General features: G+C 44.8%; 1 protein-coding gene across 1 annotated transcript in view; it reads right to left on the reverse strand.

Annotated features, from left to right (window-relative positions):
* Positions 1-23,238, reverse strand: part of KNL1 (kinetochore scaffold 1) — a 598,022-nt gene that overhangs the window by 542,461 nt on the left and 32,323 nt on the right. The window contains exons 2-3 of the mRNA XM_085626857.1: positions 15,020-15,064; positions 8,147-8,183 (exon numbers count right to left, since the gene is read on the reverse strand). Of these exons, the coding sequence (XP_085482983.1) occupies positions 8,147-8,183; positions 15,020-15,051 (69 nt within the window). The 5' untranslated portion in view covers positions 15,052-15,064. The remainder of the gene's footprint in view (positions 1-8,146; positions 8,184-15,019; positions 15,065-23,238) is intronic.

The raw sequence follows: 23,238 nt of genomic DNA on the forward strand, positions 1-23,238 counted from the left end.
CCTCTGGGCGAAGATAGGGGATCCACACGTCTGGGTGGAACCAAGAATAGGCATAACTGCACTGAGCTGCTGAATAGTACAGTTGGAAATCTGGAACTTTAGAGCCACCTCTGTCGTAAGGTAGGGTGAGAGTTCACCAGCGGAGGCAAGCTTGGTTTATCACCCCATACCAGTCGTATAAGGAGTGTGCACAATCGTAAAAAAAGCCATTAGTAAGGGGGATAGGAATATTGTTGAAGAGATACAAGAATTTAGGCAGTTCTATCATTTTAAGAATTGCAACCCGACCCGCTATGGACAAGGGTAAGTGCAGCCATTTCTCAATCTGAGCCTCGAGTGTAGAAATAGCTTGACTATAATTGAGTCAAACGATCTGGGCAGTGTCAAGATGTATATGGATGCCCAAGTACTTACTGAGTCGGCGCACAATTCCAAAGGGAATTTGCATTCCCAGGGGGTCGTGCTGGAGGGGAGTAGGAAGATCACTGACTTGCGCAAGTTTATGCATAGGCCGGAGAAGAGGTTGAAACGGAGGATTTCTCCAATGAGGGGCTCTAGGTTAATCCGGGGGTCTCTAACGTAGGGGATGGTGTCATCCACATATAGAAAAACTTGAAGGGGGGGGCAGTGTTGAACTGTAAGCCCCTTTGTAGATGCCTTTCCTGGAAGTGCCAGATCAGAGGGTCCATGGCTAAAATAAATAACACGGGCGATTGGGGGTAGCCCTGCCGCGTGCCACGGGAAAGAGAAAGGATGAGACGGAGCGCAGTTTATGCAGAGCCGAGCTGTGGGGCTGCTTTATAGTACGGCGGTGGTGGCCATAAATCCCATCTGCATGCCCATACGTCACATTACTGCAAAGAAGAAGGGCCGTTCTAAAGAATCAAAGGCCTTCTCAGTGTCCAATAAAATGGCCGCCGCCGGAACCGACGGATCGATTGTGTGGAGGACCGAAAAAAGTGTTCTAAGATTTAAAGAAGTGGATCGACGGGGGGGGGGATAAACCCTGCTTGGGCCGGGGAAATTATGAATTCCATTAGCTGGGAGAGACGATTGGTCACTATTTTTGCAAATATTTTATAATCTAAGTTTAAGAAGGACAAGGGCCTCTACGAACCACATAGCGTGGGGTCTTTACCAGGTTTGGGGAGAAGGACCACGACCGCTTCTCGAAGCGTAGGGGGCAGCATCTGCTTCTCAAGGGCCTCTGCATATACCTCTATCAGTTGCGGGGCCAGCAGATCTTTGTAGGTTATATAAAAGTCCCCGGTGAAGCCGTCAAGACCGGGGCGGAGGAGTTACAGAGGGTGGCAATGGCACCCAGGACTTCAGTTTCAGTCATCGGCAAGAAAATCTTGCATATCCTTTTCCAGGTACACCAAAGCCATTTCCGACAGGTAGATCTCCTGTGCCAAAAGGTCGCTTCCGGCTCTAGTGGAGTACAGGGCAGTGAAGTACTCTAAGAACTCCTCATGGATCTCCGAAGTGGAGTGGAGCGTCTGCTCGGAAGACAAGTGTATCTCAGTGATCCATGCTTTGTTATATGGAGGCCTCAACATCTGTGCCAACACCCTGCCCGGACGTTCGCCCTCTCCATACCATCCAGCTGTTTGGTATTTACATACGAATAGGATCTCACGGTCCGTGGTGTTGCGGAATTCGATCAACAGAGCGAGTCGCCGGCCTGATGTGTCTGGGATTGAGGAGTACATGGTGGCAGAGTCTAAGGCAGCGAGTTCACATTAAATACAGGAGATGGTGGTGCAAAAGCTTTTCAGCACACCCGAATGTTTAGCTATGCACACTCCCCGTATGTGCGCCTTAAAGCCTTCCCATAAGAACGCCTGTGAATCTACCGAACCAGTGTTTATAGTGAAGTAATCTTCGATAGCTTCACGTACCTCTTCCTTAAACAAATCATCAAGGAGTGCTCGGCTCGGGAAGCGCCATTTGCGTTCAAACTCCTCCGGTAGAGGGATCTGGAGACAGAGCTGGACTGGAGAGTGGCCTGAATAAGTTCTAGGGAGCGTTTCAAGAGTCTGAAACCAGTTAGAGGCAGCCGGGGAATCCAGCCAACAGTCAATTCTCGTCCAGGTGTTGTGCTTCCCAGCGTAATGTCAGTGCGGGTGGGATTGCGCTGGCGCCAGATGTCAATTAGAGAGAGCTGTTGGCAGAGGCCCGCGAGAACGCGTCTGGAGCACGGTTTACTGTCAGGGGTGGATGCCGTGCTATCTAGTGTAGGATTAAGGAGTAGATTGAAATCCCCCCCCAATCAGGAACAGACAGGGATCGAGCTTTAATAGCTGTGTTTGTAGTGCGTGGAAAAAGTCAGGTGAATCAGTGTTTGGGGCGTACATGCATACCAATGCCACCCAAAGACCCACAATCATTCCCGTGACCAGTATGTATCTGCCTTTATCTCTAACAATGGAGTCCAAGCTAAAGTGTACTCGCCTGTGAATCAGTATGGCCATACCTCTAGCGTAGTTGCTGAAATTGACAAAACAGTGTGAGCCCCAGCTTGAAGCAAATCGGAACGGGTCTGCCTGGGACAAAATGCGTTTCCTGTATATAAGCCACATCCACATTGTGCCTGATGAGGTAATGGAGCGACTGCCTCCTTTTACGGTTGTCGTTTAGGGCCCTAACGTTCCAGGTCATGATGGACAAGCCCAAACGTGTCATGTATGTGCAGCAGTTAAGAAAATCAAATGTGACAACAAGCATGCCTGTATCCAAATAAGAACCTCTAAGCCATGTTCCCGTGAACTGTGCATCAACTCTAACTTACCACCCCCCACCCAGTCTCTTTCAGAAAAGGAGACATTACCCCAAACTTGAAACGTAGCCCAATATACCAATCGATTTTGCGCTGCACGTGCGAAAACCCTAACAAGGTATATACAAATAACCAGAAATTAACCAAGGGTGTACACCGTGGGGGGTGGCAATGCCATTCCAGTTAAGCAGACATTGAAACCATACTGATGAACTGAACATAGATATCCCAATTTGTTAATGTCATTAAACGGTATCTTATAAAGTGCAATGATCAGCTAGTGCCTGAGCTGGAAAACAGCTCCATGCTTGCGTTGGAGCCGCTACCCAGGGGCGAGGACCCACCTCCGTCTACCCCTGGGCGAGTATTGCGATTCTGTCGGGGTATCAAAGATGCGTGTACGGCCGCCGAGGTCAACCTTCAACCTCGCAGGATAGAGCATGCCATATCGCATGCCTAGGTTACAGAGGGTGGCCTTGACGCCATTGAACTTGCGACGGGCCTCCTGTACCATGAGAAGAAAGTCTGTGTGAGAAGTTGGCCTGGTATATGCTGCTCACTAATTCTAGTGATCACCTTGTACCATGCCAAACAACCCTTATGGTGGTGGTTGAAGTCAACCTTGATAGACCAGCTATCCTAGTGGTAGCGTGGACAGTGCAGTCTGCAGGCTAAACTCTTGAGGTCATGTGAAGCCAGCTGTTTTACCATATGTAACCTCCTTGAATACCAAATGAAAGGACACCACACAGATATATATTCAAAATATATATATGTATTTATTTACTTAAAAAGTATCCCCTATACTCTTTATGAACACAGAAGCACATTCGTTAAAACAAGGCAGTGTTTAAATATACAAAAGTTGCACAATTATGGATGGGCCAGGTGGCCAGCTAAACCATATACTAAAATAGTGGTATAAGAACCACAAATAGAAAGGGAGGAAGGCCTAGGGCCTTGGGAATCGCTGGGACGACAAGGAGCTAACTGTAGTTAGTGACCAGGAGGCCCACAGGATGCGTGTGCAGTGTGAAAAGTTACACGCGTGCACCTATTGATTTCAATGGGTGCGTAAAAGTCACAAAGTTAAAGAAAAAGGAGTCTTCCGGGTGGACCAGAACCTAACAACTTGAAACCTAGACACTAGAGATGTTTCTCTACCCAGGAGCACCGGAGTGCCAGCGTTACCTCACCCACAGGAAGCGGGTGCATAGGGGTCAAAGTGCTTCGGGTTTCGTCGTGCAGGTCTATGGAGCCTGAGGATGAAGATGCTGCAGGCGGCCAGGCAGGAAGAGTTCGGGTGGATCTGAAGAGTAGACGACCTGTAAGCAGAGGGGACAGTGTTCAAAGTCACTAGCCAGTGACCGGCGTGGGACCAGGAAGGAACCAGACGATGTCGGGTGCCAACAGGTGAAGAAGGGAAGCTAGTCTCCGCAGCCACGTGGAGGTGAAGGGATCGACGACGACCAGGAGTCACGCACGAACTGTCCCACGAAGGCTCTAGCTGATGGTGGTGTCGGCTTCTTGATCGGAGCAAACAGGCCTTGGCTAATGCAAGCCACGCAGGAATCGATGCAAGCTTGGTGCTCTAACCAGCAAGGTCAGAGGGGCTGCTCCTTTTCACAGGAGCAAGGGCCAGCCTGGGGCAACCAGACCAGCGGTGTTGTTCGTAGATTTCGTCGCCAAGATGGCCACTAGCCAACGGGCCAGTAACCGGGATGACGCGTCGAGTGGCAAAAAGCAAAAGGGCCCCACGCAGTTCTCGTGGATGCTGGAGGGCTGATCTTTGGTGCAAATGCGGCTCGGTGTTGGGGCTTCTCAGGGCCCAAAGCACAGCGTTGAGGATGCCTCAGGTGCTGCGCAGTCAGCTTGTCGTGGACGTTTCAAGATGGCCGGTCCCACGTCTCTTGGTGCCTCCACGGGTCTCTTCTTTGCAGGGACTGTGGATCTGGCTCAGAGATGTCTGGGAGTCTGGGTCTTGTCGGGCTCTGGGCTCGGTCTCCGGCGAGAGGCGGCGGCAAAGCAGTCGTTGAGTTGCTGGATGGTGCCTGTATTCACAGGGTGGTCACTCCTTGGCCACAAGGGAGATTCTCTTCAGTCTTCTGTGCAGCAGAACGTCGAAGTCCAGTAGTTCTTCTTATTTAAGTCGAGTTTCAGGATGATCTGAAGTCTTGGGACACAGCTCCTACTCTTATTCCAAATCTAGGGGCCGGATTACCTGCTAGGTCCCTCCTCTGGGTGGGACCAGGAAGGGGGTGGTTACACCCCCTTTCCTTTGTCCAGTTTCGCACCAGGACTGGGGCTGGAGAGCCCCAGCTCCGGTTTGAACTGGCATATGCACAGGGACACCTTGTGTGCCCCAGGCATGTCTCAATCTATTCAGCCCTCCCTAACCCACTACACAAAATCCTGTCTGGGGTGGTGCAAGCACCTCCCCTGACAGGAAACCCTTTGTCCACACCTCCCAAGCTGGAAGGACTCCCAGTAGCAGGAGGGCAGACTTGTGTCTGTGGTGGCAGCATCCATTTTGTGATGCGGAGGCTCTGTTTAACTTTACCCGGATTTCAGGTTAGGTACATGTCGTGTCCCTCTAGAAGGGTGGAATGCTACCCCCGTCACCAGAACTGGCGAGGGGGTAGTATTCCAAATCGTATGACACCTTACTCGACATGTTTTGATAAAGCCAAACCAAAGTTAGCATTTGACCGCGAGGTACATAATGCACTTAAGAGTATATGGTATGGCAATATCATGAAACAGCTAAAGGACGTTGTTCCGAAAGCTGCAGACAGGCTCAGCTCATGCCAGAGCACCATCTCACATGAAACCAAGCACTCTGCCTCCAGGATTGTTAAGGCCTGCCATAGGAGTGACTGATAGGTTACCATGTGTCCATATATGTTAGATATAGGTATACTATATCTAAGTAAGAGGTGATTACACCAACTTACCCCAGCTGAGTGATCAGCCAGTTGTGTCAAATAGTGAGGCCAGGCCAGGGGTGGCAGAATACATGCTGCAGCCCCTGGTAGGCCTTGGATACACCTATGCCCTGGGTACCTGGGGTACACTGTTACAGGGTCCAATAAGGTGAACCAGTTCCAATTGGTAATGCACCTAGTGTGCATTGGCATTAATTTAGGGAGAGAGCAGCAGGGCTGTGGGTCTGATTAGCAGGCCCACAGCCACACTAAGTCATAAAACCAGTGAAGCAAAAGCAAAAATTTGGGGTGACCATAGGATAGCAGACCCTACTCTCCTACAGTCTGGGTATAGCGCAATTTTAGAGCCCTGCCAGTCTTTGTTATCCTTTTCTCTGGCGAGACGCAGAGCAGTGTCCCGGTCATGGAAGTTCATTATGCGGTCAATGATGGGCCGCGGAGGAAGACCTGGATTCGGTCGAGGGCCCAGTGAACAGTGAGCGCACTATCACAAACCTAGGGGTGAAGTAATCTCTCCCAAACATGTCCGCCAGTAGTTTCTCGACGAAGAGGTCCAGGCGGAGGTGGGGCGTCATTTAGCAGGCAGACAAAAGCGTGAACAGGAAACTCTGGTCCATCCCCAAGATAAGCGCAGCAACATCACAAAGGCCCGGGAAATTGGCCTCAATAAGGCACACATTGGCAGAAGTATGTGTAAATTCAGAAAACAACATGCCATATGGAGTTAGGAACACATAACCAATCAGGACACAGCACATACAGTACACGCAATGATCATGCGGCCCTCAAGCAAGACATCGGAACACACTAGCCTACATTGTGTCCACACAAGGTTGAGACCCACCTGCATTTGTTATAACAGAACTCATAACAGCCCGCATTCTTTTGCCAAAAAAGGATCCCCGGATGTACTTTTATTGCTCCTAAAACTGTATTAAAACGTCAAATTTAAATATTAAAAAGTTAAAATTGAATTAAAATTAAAAACCCTGTGCGTGTGCTAAATTTGAGGGTCAGGACAGGTTCCCACAATATCACTTGCAGGTTTGTCTGTCTCCCAGCACCCTATCACAGAAGAGGACAGCTCCAAGGGGTGGGCCGGAAGAAACACACGTCAGTTTCCCTTTTCTTCCAACAGGTCACAGATTGCTTTTGTGACACCAACGATTTTGGGACACAAAAGAATCCTGAATAAAAGTGTTGAGATTTTAGCATGTAGAAACCTGGAGATATACACTGGTAACATTTACCATGCGTCTCCCAAATGTCAACCACAATGAAGGGTTTTTAACCACAAGCAGGTGGGTCAAATGAAGGAAGTATACCATCAAGGTTATCAAACACAGAGTCAGAAAAAATGTTTGAGAAAAGTAGTTCAGGACAGCGATACGTGTATATTATGAATTGCTGAAGAAAAACCTAGAGGCAATAAGTTCCACAACGTGAACTGCTGGTAACTCTTGGAGAAGTCTACTATAGATTTTTAAATACTTGTGTTGAAGCTGGGATCTACATATCTGAAAGGAGGCAATGTAAATTATCAGAGCCATCTGAATAACCAGGATTACATGAAATATTTAAGAGTACTTTGAGAAGTAAAGGAGGAGTAAGAAAAGATAAGTGGATGAGGGTTCATAAAGCTATTGAAGAAATCCTGCCATCTGGACGGAAACAAATGGGCCAAAGTTTGCTTGCAGGGACCTGGAACCAAGGTCTTGAACTGGTAGGAGAGCTAAACCCAGTCAGCACAGATAGATGCCATAACCCTGGTCTTTAGGCCAAAGGGATGAAACTAATTTAAAAGGGAAGCAGGCAAACAAACCGGAATGAACCGTGCAACTGAGCAAATACTGAATACAAAATGAAATCCCCTTTAAAAATAATCAGCAATCCAAAGCCAAATAACAAAACAGCTAATAGGTACAAAGGGCAAACAAAGAGAAGGCATTAAGAAGAGGTCCATGACGAAGGATAATAAATTAAGTAGTAACTTCATACAGCGACGAAATATTCCACAATAAATTACTGAAGGGCTAACCGGAACTAGAAAAGCAGAAAGCAGAACTGCAAAAAAGATGCAAAATTAGTAAAGTGCACAAGAACAAAACATGGTAAACCACTGCACTCTTACAGTAAAACATTATGGAAGATATTTCATAGCAAAAAGGACTTAAATGCATGACGGGTAAGGAAATGCAACATTAATGATTCAATGCAAGATACAGAACTCAAAAAAACATCAGCAGGATTGACTTTCAAGAGGTGAACGGAGGATTTTCCCAGTTGTTACTGATAAAATTATAAAGGGCATTTTTCAATACAGGTGGAAGAAAAGCTCTTCTTTAGTGATCAAGACAGGAATGTTTGTGATTATTAAAAACATACATCTCAAAAATAAAAATACATGAAAAACTATACTCACAGAGGAAAGTCTTCGTTGTGAACGCTGGTGCTTGTCACTGGAATGGAAAACATTGTTTTAAACAGCTGGGGAAAGTAGTAGTCAACATATTTTATTTCTAAAACAATTTACAACTGGAGTAGATATCAACAGATATGATTCAACTGACAAACAGTTCCAGCCCATCTGAAACAAATCAACGTACATCAAAATTTCCACTGATAGTGTAGCTAGCTACAAGTAAAACACCATTTTATTATGAACATCTATTTTCAACAGCTCTGTCAAATAGAAACCCATATCCTTCCCCCATCCCCCAGAAACTGCTGAAATATACGGACCCTGCCTGCTTCTGAAATGGGTGCATCCAAATAGCACATGCTGGGACTGACACTCACCTGTGCACACTGCACCTGCAGCATCTTGGGGGGCGGGGGAGAGCCTGCGGCAGCCACAGTCCATCCCCTTCCCTACTGGTGGCCACTAGAGGAGCAGCGGAGAAAAGGAGACGAGTGGCACGGGACCCCAGGACTGGTTGGGGACTGCAGAGCGGTGCGGGACTGCAACTTGGACCTGGCATGGGGGCCTAGGGAGGGGACAGACATAATTTCTGCCTCACCATGGCGAAACTCAGATCCAGGAGGACCCATGCAATCATGGAGTGGAGGAGAGTAAGGAACCTACACTTAGGTCCATGGGGCATGCTTCGGCAACCAACTGGGGAAGATATTGGGAGCCATCACAGGATTAAAATCCTCCTTGGAGGCCAAGCTCTACAGGGTGGTAATGGATCTGGGTCTGCTCCGGATGGAGTGCGGGAAGCAGGTCTCCAGGGTCAAGGATGTGGAGGACATGATGGTGCAAGTGCCCCCTTATCTAGGTGAACTAAAAGTGCAGCTGCAGAACTTGGCAGTGGAGCGTCTGCAGAAGAGAGCAGAAGGCCGGGCCTGCCGTAACTTACTGATGACGAGCCTGCCTGAGCAAGTTCAGGGGCAAGCAGCGAAGCGCTACATGGAACAATGGCTCAAAGATAACATTTATAATGGTGCCTTCCCAGGGAGAATGGAGTGGGAGGCAGCTATGATGCATCCATGGGAGGTGGCCATTAGGGCAGGTTTCAGATAGATTCAGCTTAAAAGGCTGCATATGGTTTATATACCTCGAGATAGATTGCAGAAGAAGGGAGAAGAACCCATGCCCCACCTGTATGCGCTATCGAACGTTTGTGGGTTCCTTCTACCATAACATATGGGAATGCTCAGATACAGAAATACTGGTTGACAATACAGACTGGGTTAGGGGCCATACTAGAGGAAGAGGTTTCACTTAACCCCCAGTTTGGGGATTTGAGTATTGGGGGGGGGGGGGGGGGGGGACACATGGATATGCCTCGCAGAAAGTTCTTATTTTGCTCGCTGGGCCTAGTAGTGGCTAAGAGGGGCTTGCCACAAGTGTGGGAAATGCAAGAGTTCCCCACCAAGAGACAGTGGATTGCAGGAATGGACACTTGCATGGCAGTGGAAAAGGTGGTCTAGGCTTCCAAGGGGCAGTACTAAGAAGTATGAGAAAATCTGGGGTTGATGGAGGGAGCTCTATGGCCTGGAGAGTGGGGACTCTCAGATGATCCTGGACTGAGCGCCGAGCGCATACCGCCTGCCAGGGTTATGAGTGCCCGTAGCTGGCGGAAGGTGGCCTTGCCATTCGTTAACGCCTGAACCCCCACCCCCCCATACTTACTTCCTGAACAATTTGGGACCTTTATGCACTGACTTCCGCTTACAATGACCCAAAATGATACCGTCCGAGTACTGTTGTAGTAAGGAGGGTATGCTCCATTTGCAAGTTTAGGAACAAAATGTTAATTTCTAGAGCAGGGAAATGACAATAGAGAAAGCTACATACTCCACATTCATGCAGGCTTAGTTACAGCACTGGGTGACCTTCTTAATCCAATAGCCTTTAAACCAAAAAAAACTTTGAAAGTTCTTTCCTGGTTTAATACAAAATGCAGGAGGGCTAAATCGGCTCTCCTGGCTTCATTAAAATCAGGTGACAGGACAATGGTGGCTACGAGGAGAATTGAATAGAAGCTGGTCGTAAAAGAGACAAAACAGAACTGGGAAAATAACAAACGGGAAGATATTAAAAGAGCCCTAACTAAAAAAAGACATGAGGGAATTTTGGGCAATTATTCGATCAGACACAAAGGAAGGGCTAGTGGCAGATGACCCGAACATTGCCCCGGGCCAATGGACCGATCATTATCAGAGTCTATATGCTCCTTTAGCTCCGGTCACTGAGCCTCTACCTGCTCCTAACTTGAATATAGAACCTGTCGATATTATAACCCTCACGGAAGTAGAAAAGGCTATAAATAGGCTCCCAATAGGAAAGGCGCCGGGTTTAGATAAGATTCCTGGGGATCTATACAGGCACCAACCTGAGGTATGGATTCCCTATCTTTCTTCCCTCTATAATGCTGTACTCCACGGCGCACCTATCCCTGATACTTGGGCGGGCGCAGAAATAGTCCCGGTTTTTAAGAAAGGATCCCCACTCTTGCCAAACAACTACCGCCAGATAAGCCTGATTGATGTCAGTCAAAAGCTCTTTGTATGCATCATCTTAGATCGAGTGCAATCCTGGATGGATGAACAATTAATATTGACTCCATATCAGGCTGGCTTTAGGGAGAAGACATCCACCGTGGACCAACTTCTTCGTTTACAACTTCTTTATTGGAAAACCGTGAGGGTAGAGGGTAGCAGTCTCTACCTCATCTTCGTTGACCTTAAAGCAGCTTTTGACCTGGTCCCTCGTCAGACTCTTTGGGCGGTCTTGGCTGAGATGGGCATGCCTGCCTGTCTACTTGAGATTGTTAAGCGACTCCATAAAGACAACTTTGCCCAAGTTAGGTGTGGCAAGAGGGGCAATTTGACATCCAAGTTCCCTGTTAATCGTGGAGTCAGACAGGGATGTGTGCTTGCCCCAACTTTATTCTCCCTTTATATTAATGCATTGGTGGCCCACCTGCGGGGAACCAAGGACATTGACGCCCCTAAACTGAACAACGAGCAGGTAGTGGCATTAATGTTCGCCGATGACACTCTTTTAGTGTCAAAATCCCCTATGGGGATACAGCGTGCTCTTGATAGTTTTACCGAATTCTGTTCCCTTAGAGGGCTTGAGGTTAACACCACAAAAACAAAATTCATGGTATGTAATCCGCCCAAAACCACCCGCCCTAATCCTTCCCTTAATGGTGTTATACTGGATAGGGTAACAGTGTTCGAATATCTTGGAGTTACACTCACAGATAGGATGGAATGGGGTCCTCAGCTAGCAAAAGCAAAACTTCGACTTACCCAGACCTGCGGGGGAATCCTTAAATTGCACAGAGCATCCACCTCCAAACCTATAGCACCCATTATTGAGATTTATAAAGCACGGGGTGCAACTTTCTATGGGGTTGAGCTCTGGGGGCACTGCCCAGCTGGAGACATCAGTAGGTCTGAAAATCTGTTTTTAAGGTCTTTATTGGCCCTACCACCCAGTACAACCCTCAATCCACTTAGAATGGATCTGGGAGTTAGACCCATTCAAGAAGAAGTCGCGCTGAGGCCTCCAATGTACTGGCGGAGGCTGTGGGTAACGCCGGAGTTGGTAAACTATCGAAATGATTTCAAGTCACTAATGGCCCTTCCTGGTTCAGCCAAAATACCGTGGCTTGTACACATCAGAAAGGAGTTCACGAGATTGGGAATTCCTGCTCTCTGGTATCAGCCAGAGACAACTGCTCCAAATCTCTCTAGAGCTGAACTGGCTAACATATTTTGGACAAATAGCAAGAACAAACTGCTATCCAATAATAGGTTAGGTCCACTGACCATAGAATTCTTTAATATAAAGGAGGAGTTTAAAATAGAGCCTTTTCTAGATCAGATTGAGCCGTGTGCCTCTAGAAAGCTCTATATGCAATTTAGACATGGCACACTCCCTCTGAGAGCCTTCTCAGGAAAGTGGTCGACTAATAATCTTTTTGACTGCCCGACCTGTGAAGCTACAAAAGAAACTGAGTTGCACGTCCTATTCTTTTGCCCCACATTCAAATCAATTAGAAAACGTTGGCTTGTCCAACTTTGTAGGAATTTGGGCACTATACACTGCCATGCGGCCTATAGAATTCTGAAGACCGATACCTCAACACCTATAGTTTTTTCGGTATCACGTTATTGGCACGCTGTGTGGCGGAGGAGATGTTCCCTTATTTCATCTAATCTTTAGGGTCAGCTAAACAGATATATTTATTCGCCACCAGTATCATTTTTAATTATCTTAACTTTTTTTATACTGCTTTTAAATAATTGTGTTAATCAATGTAATTTACAATGAAATATTATTTATTATGAATTGTAACTGTCTATCTTTGTCCATGTATGATGTATGTTTTTATGACTTATCTTTTATGGTCTTTGACCGAAATAAAGATTATTTGATTGTTTGTTGTTTGTTAATTTAAATAGATCCCCCCCCCAAAAAAATAATTAGACATTCTTTTTTTTAATTAAACTTTTTATTGTTTTTTAACACAAAACCAGACCGGCACATACAAAGTCGGAGCACTGTAAGAAATGTCCATTCTAATACATACATACAGTATCATGAGGCCATTCAACCCGTGGCGGGATAGGGATCCACATAGCACAATATACTCATGCCTTTCCCAGCAACAACAATAAACCAGGATACCCCTACAGTGTAAATGGATAGCGACATTCAGTAGAGACTGGGGAGTACAAGAATGCCGCTCCCAAGGGGGCGAGGCCAGCACCTCAGCAGTCAACTGGGCCATATGTGTTCGTCGTTCTCTGTGTAGCTCCACCATCGGGGAAATGCAGATGTCTCCTCTGTACTTGTTCCACCTCCCCCACTTCTGATCCCATCTCTTGGGGCAACCACGTCCCTTAAACACCGCTTTTTCAGCAACCATAGCGGTGTCCATGTCCTTTGCCCAGTCGGCCTGGCGCGGGACCGTCGCCACCCCCCAGTGTTGAGCTATATTCCTTTTCGCGATGATGAAGCCCATTGAGACCCATGTCCGCTCAGCGTGCGTGAGGTCGGACGCCCCCCACACATTGAGTAAACCTAGTTGGGGTGATAACTCCAGGGATTTGCCTCCCGCCCTCTCAAGTTGACGAGCAATTGCCACCCAGTAGTTCCGGATATACGGGCAGTCCCGTAAGATATGCAGAAAAGTGCCCTCCTGGCTACAGTGTCGGAGACAGAGCGGATCGAGGCGTCTACCTATCTTGAACAGCAATTTGGCATCAAAATAAGTTCGGTGGAGGATCTTGAATTGGAGAAGCCGCATGCGCATAGGGATGGCGATTTCCCGGGGTGAGGCCAACGCGTCACGCCAACTGTCATCTTCCAACGTTCCCAGATCCACCTCCCACCGCTCCCTAAGTTTCGTCATCGGGTCAGCACGGTTGTTGATCAGCTTCTTGTAGGTAAGCGAGATGGCCTTACGGTCCATGGGATCCGACAGCAGACGGTCTTCCAGAGGGGACGAGTCGGGGAGGGACCCCTCGCTCGGCAAAGCGGAGGTCACCGCATGTTTAATCTGTATCTGAAAGTCTCGGAAGGAGCCAAGTGGAATTAAGCTTGGAGTTCCTAGAACGATGCCACCCCTCCACCGACCCAGACGTCTCTAACCGTGGAGATTCCGATTAAATCCCATTTGTCAAACCCTGGGTAGGCACTGAGATGCCCCAAGATATCAGGCTCCCACAGGGGGGTGGCTTTCGTCAGGCGCTTGTGCCAGCCCAACTGCTTGGTGACCTCATGCCAGATCTCAACTGTACGCGCCGTGGGGCCTGTTAATTTGAGTTTGCGGGGTTCGGTGTAGAGTGCTCTGTTATAACCGCCCCGCCCCAGAAGCCAATGATCTGTGCGGAAATTAGGTTTGTCATGTGGTTCAAACACCCAACGGTTGATTACACTCAGATGGGACGCCTGATAATATAGTTTGAGATCGGGTAAACCAATGCCCCCGTCATACCACCCCATGGTAAGCTTGTTCATAGCAAAAGGCGGTGTGCGACTCTCCCACAGCAATCCCCGCAGTACTCCCTCAATTTTGGGAAAAATAAGAGTTTGGGATCGGGATAGGGGTATTCTGTAGGGCATAAAGAAACCGCGGGAGTGCTAACATTTTGAACAGGGACGCGCGTCCGAGGAGGGTGAGAGGGAGAGAGCGCCAGTGTACCACATCGGATTCGAAACGCCAGAGAGGTCAGAGTAGATTGTGTTTGAAAAAGAGATCAGGTCGGGAGTGACAAAAAAATTAGACATTCTTAACCGCAAAGATGTGACTGCACCTCTTTAGTACATGTACATTTATTTTCAAATATATAGAAGTGCAAATGGCATTTAATAGGTGGTCATATATCCTGGTATAAATAAAACACTTCACACATGCAACTTCAACTGAATATTTGTTATAATCTGTCTATCAATGCCGTTGCGTGTATGTAAAAAAACAGAAAAGATTGAGCACTTCAGGCTGTCAACTGCTGATCATGCATTACAATTTGACTCAATATGCATATGCTTAATTGCAATTTTAAATGTTGGGGGTTTTAGTGTATGGCTTACGTTTATAAAGCTGAAACAATAAAAGATTGCCACTAGAAGAGTGAAAACCTAGCATTTCACACAATCAATTTTAATCATATAACTAATAATTTACAAAAACAAAATTGCTGAAATGCAGAATGGAAATGGAACATATACTCCGAGTGTGTTAAAGTTCATTTCTGCTGCACTACGATTTAAAAGGAATACACAAAGGAAGAATGTATTCATGAACATGCGAAGTGTATAAACACTCACCTCACATTTATTGTTACTGGTATTTCTTCCATTTTTTTTTGTTACCTATAACACATGGAAGGCATAAACAGAGATTAATTCAAAGGCAGGCAAAAAACTGACGTATTCTCATCTCTACCATATGAAGGCCAACCCCACCCAAGTATGTTCTAATTAAGTATATTTCCAGTTGCAAATGTACATTGCAAGATTGATATAAGAATGAACATAAAAAAGTGAACAAGACAGATCCAAAACAGGATATTTATCACTTGGTAAGGCATAGCATACATCAACATTTCAAACCTTACACCTACCATATTACACAAAGTCCTCTAAAGAGATCAATGGAATACTGTTGGGCTACTACATGTCAACTCAAGGTAATGGATCAGCAATTCAAGGACATGTATTGTCAATTACTTAATTGCTGCACTCTCCAAATATATAATTTACAGAACAAAACACAAGGAAAAGAACTATGTAGTAACGACAGGACTCCAGGTAATTTCAGTAACGTTTATTCAGGAAGAATAGCAGAGTCAGGAAGGCAGTGCAATGTTGCACAGCACCACAGATACAGATCTCAACTGTGAGAAGTCAACTGTCAGAAGCCAACTGTATTCTCTCCCTGCGAGTCACAGCGCGAGCCGAGGCATCAGTGTGAGCTGTGACACCATGAAGTGTCCACGCGCTAACAGCAGCATGGACAAGATACTACAAACTCAAAGCTAAAATTCCCTCCATAACTTCTTTATACACGTTATACAAAGCATTTGGTTCACCAATCGCCAAACTGTTTCAGAACGAGTAGATAAGAACAATCTTCATATCTTTTTTTTTTGTTAAATAATTTTTATTAATATAAGAAAAAGTACCAAATTAACAGTAAACATGAGGTGGAAAAGTTAGTATTTGTACTATGTACATTATGTAAATTGAGAGCCTATTCACCATCAAACTATAAGCAAATCAAGTTTATTTTATGCCCAAATAACAGCCCTTAGAATGTAATCATCTGCTAAAAAAAGTCGAGCAATAATCCTACAAACAATCCCATGCAACATTTAATTAGTCCACTCAAATTAAGTGGCAACAATTCAAGTATTCCCACAGGCTCACTGCACTCAATATGAATAAACATTCAATACGATTTTATCTAATGGAAAAAAATGCCAAGCTTTCATTTCAATGGCCACCTGATGAATATTTTATGATTCTTTTGTTATACACTTTGTGTAGCACCTTTCCATGTCTCATTTGAGACAATAAGTACCAAAGACTATTTTCAAACTATAGTGCAACTTTGTGCATGAATTAGGGTGGACACTTGCAATGTTTTTATGAAGCCTTAACTCAAGTGAGAATTATGTAACTAATGCATTAAACTTTCAAAGGACATCGGTCAATGAGTGTCTTGATGTTCGTTTACCACTGTATTTTAGGGTTGGCTACTGTATTTTTCTAGAAGTAGATGGTTACCTTGTAATTACACAAAGTCTCTACAAAAGGGTCTGAAAGGGACCAGTTTAACGACTATACTACCTTCAGTCCCTAAAGCATATCTACAAACACTACATGAAGGTCCTAAGTCAAAAAATAAACAAAATGCCGCATGATGCTGTATGTGCTGTCCCTTACATCAAAACTACAGAACATTACTGCATCACCAAGCAGGAAGATTAAAGGGTCTATCGGGCCACCCTTAATGGCGGAGCTTCGTCATGTATGACCCTCAGGGATCAGAGTCAGGGCCCCTACTCATTTGAGCCACCCGGCTCTACTGGGTACCCGTCCCAATGGTCCCTGACAAAAGAAATCTCCTGCCAACGGTGTGCAACCAATAGTTCAAAGAATACAAAAAAGTGCAGTGCGATAATGTGATGGTGTACTAAAAATGACTACGTGGTCAAAAAATCTGTTTAATGTGAATTGACCAGGTGTCATGTCTAAAAAACCAAATTAGTCAAAAACTTATCTATGACTATTTCCTGACTTGGTCTGTCTAGGTCGACATGTTTCAGCCGATCTGGTTGTTTCACCCGTCTTTCTTCAGGACCAATTAGTTGTTTTTAAAAAAAGAGCTACTGCAGGATTAATTTGGTAAACAGTGGTGTAAATCAAATTCAAAGAATTCCCGTACAAAAATGTTATGTGGCCAAAGCCACCCTACCAGACTAGCATGGTTATGCTTAAATTTGGTGTAGTCACCTCTTCTTCTTTCCTGAAAGAGAGGATGGTAGGGGTCGCAAATAATTTGTGATGGGATTTACACAGAACAAAACAGCATCAGCGACTAATGTTTAATAGTGCCTGTCTTGGGCACTACTCAGTTTATAGTTTGGCCACCAGATGGTCCATATAAAAAGAGAACATTCTCTCAAAACATGCAAGATTTTAACTCACCCAGCGTTCTGTGGGAGAAAAGCCTCACCTCACCCGGCAGATTGCTCGGTATAGGAGGCACCGCTCTGTTAAAAATAATAAGGACACAAGAGAGCGGGTTGTAAAAACATACGCCAACACTCAATGGTCCCTACATAAAGGATAACAAAAAACCAATCAACTCTTGACTCACAAGCCAACACACCCAATGCCTGACAAAACTGTGCCATGCACGTTAATTCACTTAGAGTCTGCTTGATGGTAACATCTTCCAACGCATTATTTAAATGAAATCTAGACATATCCACAGTACCATGCACGTAATTTCACTTGGAGTCTGCTTGATGGTAACATCTTCCAACGTATTATTTAAATGAAATCTAGACATATCCACAGTACACACCTCTGTTTAATGCTCAAACTGTACAGGTTAGAGTGGTAGAAAAACATGTATAGAGCAGAGGTTAATGCTATATCAAAACCCAATCACAGAGGTTCAAGGTTTCCCCAGGCAATTTATGGGAAAGTCTACTCACTGGTAATCAGTTGCAGAACGAGGCAAGTTCATATGTCTCGTAGAGTCGAACACATATAGTGACCATACGGAGCACGAGGGGTTGACAATCACATGGATGTCCAAGGAATGTTGTCGTTGAGTCCATGTGTGTCCGTCCTCATTTTAAAAATCCATTTCTGCTCTTTCAGAAATAAAAATTTGGAAATGTCACTCACATGTGAGGGAATGAGCGGTCGTTCAAGCACAATCCATCTCATATCGTCTGCTGTATGATGTTTTACAAGAAAGTGGTCCTTCAGACATGTAGACTGTTTTCTACAACGGATCGTGCTCTTGTGCTCGCTGATACGGAGCTTAATCTTCCTTGTTGTGTGGCCAATGTAATGCAGAGAACAAGGGCACGTGATCATATAGATCACGCTCTCTGAATTACAATTCGTATGGCTGGTCAGAATCCAAGGACGTGCCGTACCTATATCAACAGAAGTGGTTTTAGAAGTTTGAGGGCAGACACTACAAGACCCACATGGGTAGTGTCCCCTCACCGGTGGTAATGACCACAACGTTTTTTCACCCCGTGTGTGTTCAGTCCGTGGTCGTGTGTGGACTAGACTGTTGCGCAGACTGGGACCTTTTCTGAAAGCGAACAGAGGAGACGGAATGTTCTCTGCGGCCACATTCAAAATGTGCCAGTGCTTCCGTATCAGCTTCTGCAAATTGTTTGAAAGGGTGCAGAAGGTGGTCACAAAAGTGAGCCTCTCATTTGGTGTCCTCATTATACTGTTGTCTAAGAGGGCATCACGATGGTTATTGGACGCTCTTTTCCAAGCCTGTCGTACAAGTCTCCTGGGGTACTGGCGTAATTGCAAGTGATTAGCCAATACCTCCGCATGCTTGTGAAAGAGGTCTGTGGTGGAGCAGTTCCGTCTAACACGCAGGAACTGACCCACCGGGAGGTTCTCTTTTAAGGCCCTCGGATGATGACTATCAAATGACAAAAGAGAATTCCTGGACATAGGTTTTTTGAACAGCTCACAGTGTAACGAGTTACCAATAGGGAATATTGATATGTCAAGAAAAGACAAACATTGTTTGTTAAACTCCATCGTAAAATTCAGGAAAGTGTTTTGCTCATTAAGCCAGGCATGAAAGGCCTGAATCTCAGGGCTAGAGCCACGCCACACCACCAAAATATCATCTATGTACCTCTTCCACAACACCAGATGTTCAAAAAAAGGGTTGTTGTGGTTCAATACATGTTGTTGTTCAAAGAGGTGTACATAGAGGTTGGCGAGGCTCGGCGCAAAAACACTCCCCATCGATGTACCAGAAATTTGCAAAAAAATCTGGTCCTCGAAACGAAAAAAGTTTTCGGTCATCGCTATTCTAGCGCACTGCATGATGAAAGAGACCGGTGTTATGCTATCAAGTTCCCGTCTTTCCAAGAGCCCTCTGATGGACTCAAGGGTCTCCATTTGCGGGATGCATGTGTAGAGCGACTCTACATCAAAGCTCGCCAGGATATCAGTTTCAGGATGGAAATCAATATCTGGCAGCAATCTCAAGACGTCTGACGTGTCTTTTAGATAAGTTGGCATTTCTGACACCATAGGCCGTAGAAAAACATCTACGAACTTCGAAAGAGGCTCGAGGAGTGACCCTATCCCCGAGATGATGGGGCGTCCCGGAGGGGGTGTTTTGTTCTTATGTATTTTAGGGAGGCAGTAGAAGTAAGGCATTATTAAACATTAGTCGCTGATGCTGTTTTGTTCTGTGTAAATCCCATCACAAATTATTTGTGACCCCTACCATCCTCTCTTTCAGGAAAGAAGAAGAGGTGACTACACCAAATTTAAGCATAACCATGCTAGTCTGGTAGGGTGGCTTTGGCCACATAACATTTTTGTACGGGAATTCTTTGAATTTGATTTACACCACTGTTTACCAAATTAATCCTGCAGTAGCTCTTTTTTTAAAAACAACTAATTGGTCCTGAAGAAAGCCGGGTGAAACAACCAGATCGGCTGAAACATGTCGACCTAGACAGACCAAGTCAGGAAATAGTCATAGATAAGTTTTTGACTAATTTGGTTTTTTAGACATGACACCTGGTCAATTCACATTAAACAGATTTTTTGACCACGTAGTCATTTTTAGTACACCATCACATTATCGCACTGCACTTTTTTGTATTCTTTGAACTATTGGTTGCACACCGTTGGCAGGAGATTTCTTTTGTCAGGGACCATTGGGACGGGTACCCAGTAGAGCCGGGTGGCTCAAATGAGTAGGGGCCCTGACTCTGATCCCTGAGGGTCATACATGACGAAGCTCCGCCATTAAGGGTGGCCCGATAGACCCTTTAATCTTCCTGCTTGGTGATGCAGTAATGTTCTGTAGTTTTGATGTAAGGGACAGCACATACAGCATCATGCGGCATTTTGTTTATTTTTTGACTTAGGACCTTCATGTAGTGTTTGTAGATGGTTACCTTGTACCTTGGTAGAGTCCTCTTTGCTGCTGGCAAGTATTCTTTAAAGATTCTAGGGGTTGGTCACACAACTTTAGGTACCTTCATTTTGGCAGTGAGAGCCTTATCTTTGTGGAATTAAATACACTGCGGCACCCTTGCCAGTTCATTTACGATCTTCAGGAATCTTTTGAAAACCAAAATCAAGGTATCCGTAGACTGAGCTATTTTACTGACAAGCACTTAGAGGATCATTTGTGCAAAATAAAAACAAACTCAACTCTGCACATACCGTCACATTTCACAACTACTTTTCTGAAATGATATTGAGGCATAGAAGTACTCTGATTGCAAAATGTATTTACTCTTGGACAAGCATGCTATTGAACATTGGAACTGGTGCAGTGGTGGTGATGATGGTGGCAGTGGTAAAGGTGGTGGTGGTGGTGGTGGCGGCAGTGGTAAATAAGGATCCCGATGCAGAACATGCTGCATTATCAGAGTTAAGCAGTACCCTCAAAGAACAGAGGACTTAAAATGCATACAAAGCTAAACAATACATAGTAAATGCTTTTGTGAAGGACTAGTATTTTTACTGCACTTTTAATAAATGCACACAACTTTACGTTGCGAACAGAAAAGATGATAAAAGATATGTTAACATGACAGCCAAGAAAAACAAATGATTCTGCAAGTGCAATTGTAGAATATAAAATTGTTTTTATGATAGGCTAAGGTATCCAAATGGCAGTACTTACTAAACAAAAAAAGACAAACCAGCAACTAAAATGTTGTCCTGTCAACCAAGCCACATCTGGAAACGGGTTACTTAATGTCCCATTACCAAACCCTAATGGTAACACAAATGGGCCATGTGACCATCCATGAACAGTCAGAGCCTAGATGGATATCTCATCCAAGCAATGGCAGACCATGAACATCAAATGAAAGCCAGCAGCTGAAGGCATTCTCTCTCTGTACTGGTCCTTATACTTTTTGGAAGAATTAAGAACGGACAATATAAAAAAAATGTAGCCAAAAGTCCTGGAATGACCATTGCACCCCTCGCCCCAGATCGCTCTGCTGGGCATTATGGGGGATTTGGGGAGTTGTTGGGGAAAGTGCTTCTCAGTTGGGATAGGACTTTTGACTGCCGAAAAAGCTTTTCCAAATGCTGGATATCGGAGCTCTCGCTGCTCTGCTGGAGTGGTATGCGGCAATGGACTAGTGTGTAAGGGAGGATCTTCTATACCTGGCAGAGGTCTTCCCACCAAATTTCTTTTTTTTTTATCTGAGGAAAGCGGTGGAAGTACTTCGACTGTGGGCATGATGCGTAAAAATGATACTTTGTGTGAGTTTTTGGAGGGGCAAGGAATTTATGCATTCTAGTTGCACTGTGTATGTTGTGCTTATTCAAAATAATAAAAATGTGGTTATATAAAAAAAAAAAAAAAGGCCTGTATTCAGACCTACAAAGGAGGAAATAGATTATTTTATGGCCAGCTTAGACCTATGCACTAATTTTAAAAAATCATAATGGCTTCCGGGCTGAGGAGGAGTCTTTTAAACTAGCTCTTTGGGTAATCAATGTTTACAATGCACTAGCACTTTTCCATATTTAGGGTTGGTTTTTGCTGCTAATGGTTCTTGGCTCGATCATATGGTGTACTGTAGGAACAAGTATTCAAAAGCTATTTATTCTTAGTCTTTCCTAACCAAGGAGAACGGGGGCTATCATAACCATTTAAAAAAAAATAAAAACATTTCAGTGTATTCTCACAGCAACTTACGGTGCAGAGGTATGGGGTTACTCAAAGAGTTGTAGTATTCTGTGTGAGGAAAATAGGTTGTCTCGGAAACTTTTGGGTGCCCCATTTCTACGTCCCAATATGTTTGCCATAGCAAATTAAAATTACACTACATTGAAGACTATATAAAGGCCCAGCCTGATTTATTTTGGCTAGCCATTTGGAAAAACCCAGCTGCATCTCTTACAAGAGAGATTATAGGAGATTGCCTTAAGTGTGAAAGGGGAATCAATATTACCTGGTTAGCTGAGGTGAGATCAAGCCTAAACTGGGTTAACCACAAACAGATTTTTCTATGCCCAAATGAGACAAATATTGTAAGTAAAAAAAGATCCTCGTACAGCACTGTATATGTATTATTGCAAGGCAAGACTAGAGAGGGAGTCAAGGAAACTAACTGCAGTCACTTTGTCTATTGAGAACACTTATTACCAGTCATCCAGCTATCTCGCAAAACCTATAGGCCGCTTAGAGAGGAGACTCCTTTTCCGCCTAAGGGCTGAAATAGTGACATTTTTACTTTGTTTTCCGGCCAATTTAGATTCAATGCCATGTCCATGTGACGGCCAGAGTGGGCAAACTACATTAAGTTTATTTTTTTTCAAGTTATATATGAAGTATGCCAAATGGTTATTACCATATTTTAAAAAGAATTCGCCTGTTCACCTTGAAGCTGCATATAGGAGTATACTCAATTTGGAAGAGGTTGAGCTGGTTTTTCGAGGTGGCAGCTTCCAGAAAACCGCTGTGCATGCCCGCAACACGATGTGCACTTTATAAATAATTTTTTATTGAATCTGTTTTTATATTGTTATTATGATTATCATGAACTCGTGCATTACATGTGTCACCTTGATGCCGCATATAGGAACGTCCTCAACTTGGAAGACGATGAACTGGTTCCAGAGTTGGCACTTTTTGAAATTGTTGTGTGTGCCTGCAATATGATGTGCACTTTATGAACAAAGTTTTATCGAATTTGGTTTTATATTGTTATCATGAACTTGTGTATTTTATGTGCTATGTGAATTGCTCTTTTATGGATACGTTTTTTATCAGA

Source organism: Triturus cristatus, chromosome 9 (genome assembly GCF_964204655.1).
Source record: "Triturus cristatus chromosome 9, aTriCri1.1, whole genome shotgun sequence".
Lineage (NCBI taxonomy): Eukaryota > Metazoa > Chordata > Amphibia > Caudata > Salamandridae > Triturus > Triturus cristatus.